The sequence below is a fragment of the Coturnix japonica genome, chromosome 14 (assembly GCF_054131305.1).
Source record: "Coturnix japonica strain WE chromosome 14, WE-NBRP24, whole genome shotgun sequence".
In the NCBI taxonomy this organism is placed as follows: Eukaryota; Metazoa; Chordata; class Aves; order Galliformes; family Phasianidae; genus Coturnix; species Coturnix japonica.
Window position 1 is genome coordinate 2,145,929 of NC_140676.1, and position 9,163 is coordinate 2,155,091.

Sequence of the window (9,163 nt, forward strand, 5' to 3'; positions counted from 1 at the left end):
CGCTGTGTGCAACTGTAGGCACGTACATGCCTAAAACATCAATGTGGTGAAGTTTCAACTTCATTGCTTATCATGAGAGTTGAGTAGTAAATTATGCAGCTTTCTGTATTCAGGTACAGAGCAAACAAGTGAACTGATGCAAAATTTGGTTGTAAATCTTTATTAATAGAAACACATTCTTTCTGAAGGACTAAAACTCAGTCATTGAAGATCCATTACAGCTTGTACTAGGTACCACAATTTCACTGAGAAACATCATGTATGAGTACATACAGATTTTATAACAGAAGTTTAAATGCCCAGTAAAGGAATTAAAAGTGTGACAGGGATCCCTGCTGTTCCAAGCCAGCTAATTCAGTCCATGAATGTACTTCAAACATACATACAGTGCGTACTGTGGTGAAATAGTAGTGTGTAAATAATGCTCAGCTCTTGAGAAAGTTACCTGCACTCTTCTCTGCAAGTGAGCCTCAAGTATCTCTGAAGAGAAGTTGCATCATGCCTCTTGTTGACAAAACACGATTGTGAAATGCAGTGTGGAGCTTGTATCAGTTCTTTGTTACAGTCTCTTTATAACACTATTTCCCTTCTTTACAGTAATAATCACTGGGTCCATGTCATAAATAGTAAGCTGTTTGTTAACTTTAAGTATAGAAAATAACTTCTGAGAGGATCTGTATCATTTCACAGTAGAAAAAGATAACACAAGTAGTGAGATAACACTTCAGCTAATCTCAGCTTTAGTGCCTGATTTGGATGGCTGGCATTGCTTGCAGTATCCTGGGGACAGCAGCAGCTGTGAAGCAGCTTGTTTATAACTGTAATTTTTCTAAACTGGATTAAAGGGACCAGAGGAGTCTGGACTCAACTACAGGACACTAGGTGTGAGGAAGGGCACGTGGAAATGAAGTCAACTGAAACAAGTTTCCAGGTGAGAGAATACATGACCTGGGATGTGAGGGGAATGGCTCTTGTTTATGGCAGACACAGAGGAAAGGGTCCCTTCAAACCCTAGGTGGGATCTCCCTTACTGAGATATACAGCATTAAAATAATAGATTATTTGTTTGACCCACCACTCCATCCCATCAGGGAACAGCCAAGAAAAGCGTATATATGATTTAAATGTGCAGCTGATAAAATGAAGTAGAAGGACATTCTTGGTTGCTTTTTCAAGGCTATAAAGGAGCTACAGCCCTGCTAGGAACTATCAGAAGAGTTCAGACTCCAAGGGCAGCTCCAGATTTTTACTGTGCGTGAATGCGATGGAGTTCTGGGGTTCACAGGAGAAAGCTGGTACCTGTATTTCCTTGTCTCCTTATGTTTCAGTGCTGACATTATCTATCAGGAAAGCATTTCTGACCAGGGGTCACGGCGGCAGCTTCCTCTCCCTACTGATGCTACAGGTACATGGGTGTTGGGACGGTCCACAGAAAGCTTCTATTCTGTTAAGACTAACCTAGAAACAGATTAAACTGGTACGGTAGTACTTCATTTGATGCCAGCTACTTACAGTTTTAATTCTGCAATGTCATTATGCTGCCTAAGAAAAGGGGGTGTGGGTGCTGAGCAAGTTCACCCCAACCATTAATAACACCCAAACACAGTGACATCAGGCTGTGCTCCTCTTACTGTCAGGATGCACCCCAGGAACAGCATGGGCCAGCTAATGGTATGTCCCAACATCAGAAGCCCTATCTGCATGCAATACTGAAAGAGCAAATATCCAATTAAAATATAAACACTATTTCTATTTAGTGCTGCTCCACCGTTTATAAGCATATTATATGCAGATAATAGGATTTCTCCCTAATACAGTAGTCAGTAGGATACAAGTTTAAATGCAGCTGTTCAATGGTAAATGTCATTCATGCATTTGATTGAAAGGGAAGAAAATACAGCATATGGGAATGTTACCTGAATTCACCATGAAATCATGAATCTAGTATGATCATGTAATTTTACAAAATTCTTTACAGTGGATAAAACCATAAGAATTAGAGGCTTATCTTGTCATTGAGATAAGTTAGATAAGAAAGCACTGAAGTCCTCCTTTACTTCATCTTTCTCTTCTTTGGTCCAAGGTGCTGTTTCCTTTGCTTGTAGAGATATCGGAAGTTTACAAATAACCCTGAAAAAGAATGTTTAGACAGGACATCTCTGCATCACTTTAGAGCTAGATGGCTGTACCAAATCAAACATTAAAAAACCCACAATAGTTCAATAGTACATATGGCCCTGAAAGCTAAGGCTGCTGTTTTCTTGTGGGGTTAGGTGGGTTTGTCACTTAAAAGTCTGTGCTGAGCTGGGAAAGGATCAAACAGGTGTTTCAGTCAGGCTCAATCAAAAGTGTTCTTTAAGCAAGGTCTGCAAGGGGGAATCTAATGAAAGTTCAGTTTAATGTTATAGATAAGATTCAGCCTCCCTGACTTCAGTGACTTCTGGATATGCAGACATACTGGCTGCATATACCACAAAGTTATCTTAGGTTTAGGAAGCGTAACAAAATAAACCAAGTATGTGAAACAACATTGTTCTAAATACAATGCTACTTAAACAGCCTTCTATAATTGTTTCCTGCAAAAACACGTCACGTTATCATGCAGTTTAGTTAAACATTTTCTTAAATTTGGTGCTATGTTTAGAGTTCCACTACATCATTCTGAAGCTCAAACAATGCAAAATGGTAAAATTAAGCATAGTGAGATTAGAAATACATGTAAAAATTATACTTTTAACTCAAATGAACTGTAGATAATGCTGCTAACTTGTTAATAAGGACTTAGGGGCAAGCCAGGGGCAATTGTAGCTGTGTTCCTTTCTCTCTGACAAGTGTGTAAGTGAGCAATGAGGATGGTACTTGGCCTTGAGCAAGTTTGTGTTGTCAAGATCTCTGAGACGCAGGAATTTATCTTTCTTGGAAAAATATACTTAATCAGAGGAAGCTGCCCTTTCATTTTCAACAGTGAGAAATACAGCTAAATATCTTACCCAAAAACAAGGCTATAAGATACATCTGAAGCAAGAATGAAAACTGGATTGTGACGTTAAGTGGATTTGGCAGTCCCAGACTAAATTTTCCTGTTTCACTGAAGATGGGAATGGACTGAATGAGACAGACAGCTGAAAGCAGAAAACCATGGTTATCAAACACAGGTAAAATGCTCACTATTTTACTTGTTAACGTTTGAATCAAAGCTATTTAAGGAACATAGTATAATGGTAAGCAGCTACATCAGGCAGTAGAGCAGTTCAGTTGCAGAAGTCTAAGCATGGTAAATTTGCACTGTTCTTGTACAGAGCCATGTAGCCTGTGGAGCCTGTGCCAACAGTGGTTACCATGTTGAAACACCCCCAGAAAGGAAAGAGGCATGGTTTGTCCTGTACTAGGAATTAAGCAATGCACAGCCTACTCCCGGCTCACAGAAGCAAGCTCTGACAGGTAGGATTACAACACATTTCTTGTATCTAGATGCTGAGCAGTGACAGGCATTTTAAAAAATCAGATGTTGAGACAGAAAAGTTCACTATAAAGCCCTCTCCCTGGGCTTCAAAGCTGAAGGGGAGCACAACCCCATTGGGAAAGCACTGTGCTCGTCTCAGAACAGGTTAGGATGCTTTTATAGGAAGAACTGGCACCTGCCTGTTCTGTGCTAGAGATTTACAAGATAAATGCAGCGCTGTTCTATTAGTCTTTAATCCAGCAGCCAAACAAAAAATGGAGATATTTGCCCAGAATTAACTTCATGTATTAAACATTTTTGGGCATACCTTCTGCCAAGCCGCCTAAAGGGTAGAGAGGGATCCAGCTGGTGTAACGGAGCCAAGTTAGAGGTTTCCATTCTATACCCATGCATGAAAGCATGTAATAGGGATACCTGAAGCCAATTAAGTGTGAGAAGAAACAGATACTGTTTAAAATAGAAGCTGCTACCAGAAGTTTGCATATATCTGCAGTATAGAATAGTCAACATAACTCCCAAGTGACACAGGAATAATCCAAAACTGTTTGTGTGGCTCTTGATGGACTCACCCTTATCTGGCAGTTTACATAATTAACGCTGTTATTGTGATCGTTTGGATGAATTTGACTGCCTGACTTGTTGTGAACAGACTTTACAAAATATTTTCTATGGAAAGAGAAATAGAGCACAATGCAGCTCACTTAATCATAGTCTAAGCATACTTCAACTAGAGGGCCACATTTTCCAGCAGGAAGCAATGTGTTTTTTCAGGGCAGTAATACCTTTTAGACTCCCATATTGTCCCAGCTGTTGGCTGTGACAGCCAGTGTCTAAAGGGGATTTTACTCTCTGGGGCCAATCTCTGTGCCAGTCTTTCAGAAGGTACAAAGATCAAAATCTTTGTTAAAGGTTCTTGGAAACAGCCCCACTGTTGTGCACGCACCCATTTAAAGAAAAATCCCACAGACCTGAACAGCTCAATGATGCTCCAGAAATAAAACAAGAAGAACACCACAGCTTTGCTCTGCATTTCCTCTAAGCTTCCAAGGACAACAAACAATATAAAGTTTCTTCCAAATACCTGTTTAAGGAAAACAAATTATGGAACACTCACACTCTACATCAAAAGATCAAATCTTTGCTTTCAAAACCATGTGGATTATCTGCTTTTCTAGTCCAATGCAGTTCTGTACTCAGTGTTCAATTATGCAGCTGAGCAGTCACCTCTGATTTTTAAGCACACCTTTTTCTTCGAGGTCTGGTGCAAGGGACCTCATCTTAAATCATTTAACGTCGCTTTTATGCCCAACAACCACAACTGAGATACAAAGGAGGAATCAAATCAAAATCGTTTACTTTTTGTCAGCTGATTCTTTCTTTTGTTCCAAATTATCTTACTTAGCTGACAGAAGAAGACACCCTCCCACAGCAGAGAATGGGAAGCCTGGATATCTGCCTCTTGACAGATTCTCTCGTTCAGTGACAGTAAGATTATATCGCTTAGAAGAAGTCAAATACATGTTTACTTCAAACACAGGATGAGCAAGAAAAACCTTAAAATACTACCTGTATTACAGCAGGAATCAGTGGTGATCTGACTAGTCCTATTAGTGAGTTCAGGATTTCCATTAACGCCAGGGTCTGACAGAAGTACATCATGTCAGCAATAGTGTGAAATGTATCATAGAAAGAATCTGAAAGACACAGGAAACTGTTTTAAGGACAAACAGCTTTTTGTATACAGGAAGCACAGCTTTTGATACCTCAGAAGAATGAATGATTTTCACTTCAAAACCAAAAGGTTCTGCCCAGCTTATTTTCAAAAAGACCAATATTGCAGTTAGCAAGAAGTTTTCTTCCATCTGATTTCTTTACACGTAATCTTGGTGGAGTACAAGCATCATTTGTTAGAATACACATCCGTCATTTCAAGGAGAGTATTTTCCTGTCCTTGAAAATGTGACAGCTTTTGTTGTGCACTTTGGTGATGGATTATTTTATTTCCTAGATATGTCTTCCTTTAGACTTTGATATTTAGGAAATGTGATGATGTAGTGCTTATTACTTGCCTTTTCCTAAGATGAACAGTCGGACTGTCATGTTCACAAAAATCCACGAGAATCCCAAAAACTGTACGAGATTATACATTATTAAGTATCCTTTCTTCAGGTGTTTGAAAGCTGAAATCAATCAGAAATGCATCAGATGAGCAGACTATAATAGTAAACGCTCCAAGCTTTCTGTGAGAACACAGCTTACAAAAAGGGAAACTATTGATTGTGGCAAAAGGAGTAGCTGTGTGCTTTATGAGTTCTGCCTGCTTTTACCATCCACTAGGACAGAATCCTTATTAGTCAGACTTTTCAACTCCTTAGAAACTGCAGGCAGCTTTTATTACATTTCTCAATTGCTCGTAATGCAGGGATCCTCCAGCACACACTGAGCCACTCCATGAGATCACAAATGTGAGCGACAGAAGCTTCTTGAACCCCCATCTCCCACGCTAGGAAGGCACAGTTACTTACGGTCTTTTGGGACTCTGGATTCTATTTTCATTTTGTTAATCTTTTCTTCTTCCTTAAGATGAAGGATAAGGTTTTAGTGAGTGTTACTGTAATTAGCAACTGATTTGTTAACTACCCTCCTGCAAAGCTTGTAGGTTTAAAACTCAGCTAAGCAGCCAATTGCTAGAGGGCTTAAATGTTCACCTGCATAAAACAGAGCACGTTTCTCACCCACGATTAATGGTAATGTAAATGTAGAGGGTGTTAACTGGCTATACAGCCTTCGCTGTATGTGGTGCTCTAACAGTTAGTTAGATGCCAGCTGATTTCTGTGCTTGCAATTATTACTGTTTCTTAGAACTGTTCCCTAAAATGTTTCACAGCCCACAAGGGACCTGATGAGAACTGAATACATCCAGTCCAGGCTCCTCCTGCCCTTCACAGCTGCTTCTGTTGTTGGAGCAGCTCTTTTGCCTCTGCACTAACCTCAGTGGCTCGGAGGAGTACAGGGCAGCATTTGTTTTAAACCAGTTAAGCAGAAATGTAGTCTGTTCTGTTAAAGTCCTTTCCAAGACGGGCTTTCACCTCCCTGCTGTATTAAGCTGCTTGAACTTAACATATGGTGGGAGTGCACAGTCAGAGCCAGCCCTGCAGCTCAGGAAACAGTACTGTGTCAGTACACATGGAAACAAGTCCCTGCTTTCTAAACAAGCGATGCCCAGGACTGGTGTCTGACATTAATCTGACCCTTATGGATCAGCACACAGGACTGCTAGGGTGTAGGGCAAGAGGTGCAAGCCTTCAGCTGCAGGCTGATGCAGCACTGAGCTAATACACAGCAATCCTTGCTTTGTAACTGGCAGCACAAACCCTCTGAGCCCACACGACTGACCTTCTCCTTCAGTTCCATTTCAGCATCTGATTCATCTAACCAGCGATCAAAGTCCGGAGCGAGGAAGAGCGGGCGCTTCTCTTGCTTGGTGAGTCTCTCCCACCAGCTACTCTCCTTTTTCTGCACAGTGATGTTGAGCTGCCTTTGAGTCACCCTGCACACGGGCTGGGGGCAGACACAAGAGTACACATCAACAAGAGCACTAAGAAACAAGCTCCGACACTGAGCTGATACCTGAGCCTTCCCCACCAACAAAGCAGAGGTGACATGGATTGCTGCAGCACAGATATCTCCCTGCTGCCCAAGACATGCCCTAAACCAAGGGCAAGGTGAAGATGGCAACAAAGATGGCTACGGGACTTGTGATTTGATGACCAGTTGGAAGGCCTGCCTGCACTGCACAGCACTATTGCTACCAGTCAGCACAGCCCCTGGTGCTAGCAATCCCACACAAAACCTACAGACCATGGCTTTAGGCATTCTTGTGTTTCATGCTATGAGCCACCCACTTCCTCGAGCCAGCAGTAAAAATAATGCTAGTGTCAGTCACAGGTACAGCTCCAAAACAGGGAATCCCACACGAAACCTGCTCTGGTGAGAGGAACAGCCATGACCTGCGTTTGTAACTGCATGTTCCCCCAGCACTTCTCTCTGTCAAGGCTGGCCCTGTGCTCAAAGGACATCTGAAGGCTGCAGCTGTAATTTACAGCCGCTGCTGGCACAGGCTCTGTCCCCCACTGATGGCCACCCTCTGGCTTCCTCCTTGCTAAAGCAGCAGAGCCAAACCGTGGCTTCTCCTGGTGTGACTGCAGGAGGAAGCAGCACAAATCCTCTGCTGGGAGCAGAGCCTGGAGTTCTTCCATGCCCCAAAGGGTTCTGAGAAACAAAGCCAGACTTCACAGCCGCCTACAGGAGTTTGTTCTTCCAGCTGATCTCTCTCCTATTGGACACCAGCAATTAAAAGAGTGTTTTGCAACAGGAGCTGCAATGTGTCCGTACTGGCAAGCCAAGGAATTTGTACAAGCCAGAAACACCTGTTCTCATGAATTTATTTTGCTGTGCTGTAAGAGCAGCCATGCTGACACTTTGTACCGAGGTGTTCTCCTTCCTCTCCAAGGCACAGCTGCATCGGACAAACCATTGCAAGCATCCCAATATCTTGCTACTTTAAATCCCTAAAAGAACTGTAACTAGTGTATAACAGCTATGGTAAATGTATGCTTCTGCTGAGGCTCAGCCAGTGAGATGAGCTCCATTAATAAGGCAGGATGGTGGCTGAGCACAGCAACCCAGGACCAGTTAGACCTGCCAGCACACTGGACATCACGCACAGCCATTCTATTTTCAAGCTTCAAAAGCAAACAAATAAGCCCAAGATCTTTTTTCCTCTGCAAAAGTGAGAAGAAAAACCAATACCTACTTTAGGCTCGACCGGTTCTAGGAATTCAATCTGAAACTCGTAGATGTTGTCTCCTTTGGCACCATGACCCTGAGCTACAAAACAACAGCAGATGATCAGCACAGAGTCCTGCGCACCTTTAAAGTACTCAGGGTTGTTTTTAGTGCGTTCCCCTGCCTCGCTGGGAGGGAAGATGAGGGAATCACAGACTATCCGGCGCTGGAAGGGATCTCAAAGATGAACCCCCCGAGGCGTGGAGCTGCAGGAACCAGCTGGGCGCTGCTGGGGGGCCTTGCACTGCTGTGCACGATGGATCCCGGCTGGGAAACTGATCGCACTGCGGACACGTGCGGCCAGATCGGGTGCTGCTGGTGGCTCGCCAAGGAGGCGGCATTGAACGGGACGGGGGGAAATGGACCGAAGGAAGGAGCGGCCAATGTGAAATGAGAGAGAACACAGCGAGCTGCAGGGCCGGGCAGAGCGGCCTTTAGGGAAGGAGCTGCTTTACCTTCCAAATGGGGCCGCGATAACGGGCACAAACGGGGCTTTGTGGAAACGTCCCCCCCATGTAAATACGGGGCGCAGCGCTTTGCCTACGAGATTGGTACCACGGAACGCAGCCCTACCTCGGAACCGCAGCACGTTGTCGGCGATGCTGATGTCCGGGTTCTGCAAAGGGACGAGCCGCGTTAAGCACCGTAACGCAGCATCGCGACAGCGCAGCCCCATCCCCAACTCCCGGCCCCAACACCGGCCCCGGTCCCGGTACCTTCACGTCGCTCAGCTCCACACGCAGGTACAGCTCGCGGTGCCGCTGCGCCCAATGCACGTGCGGCCGCAGGCTGCACCCCGCCATCGCTCCGCTACCGGGCGGCGGGGGCTCCGATGCGCATGCGCAGGGTGCG

At 43.9% G+C, this 9,163-nt stretch overlaps 1 protein-coding gene across 2 annotated transcripts; it reads right to left on the minus strand.

Annotated features, from left to right (window-relative positions):
- Window positions 1-144: 144 nt before the first annotated feature.
- Window positions 145-9,133, minus strand: HACD3 (3-hydroxyacyl-CoA dehydratase 3). 2 transcript variants are annotated; one of them, XM_015873280.3, is made up of 11 exons: window positions 9,028-9,133; window positions 8,885-8,927; window positions 8,280-8,353; window positions 6,860-7,024; window positions 5,989-6,040; window positions 5,533-5,643; window positions 5,030-5,157; window positions 4,432-4,544; window positions 3,771-3,877; window positions 2,991-3,122; window positions 145-2,130 (listed from the first exon to the last, which is right to left on the minus strand). In XM_015873280.3, exons 1-11 carry the CDS (start codon window positions 9,112-9,114, stop codon window positions 2,054-2,056), a joined length of 1,089 nt encoding a protein of 362 aa, XP_015728766.1. In that variant the 5' UTR covers window positions 9,115-9,133; the 3' UTR covers window positions 145-2,053. The 2 variants fall into 2 exon arrangements, 1 of the variants encoding a protein (XP_015728766.1); XR_014934258.1 differs by lacking the exon at window positions 3,771-3,877.
- Between the last annotated feature and the right edge of the window lie 30 nt (window positions 9,134-9,163).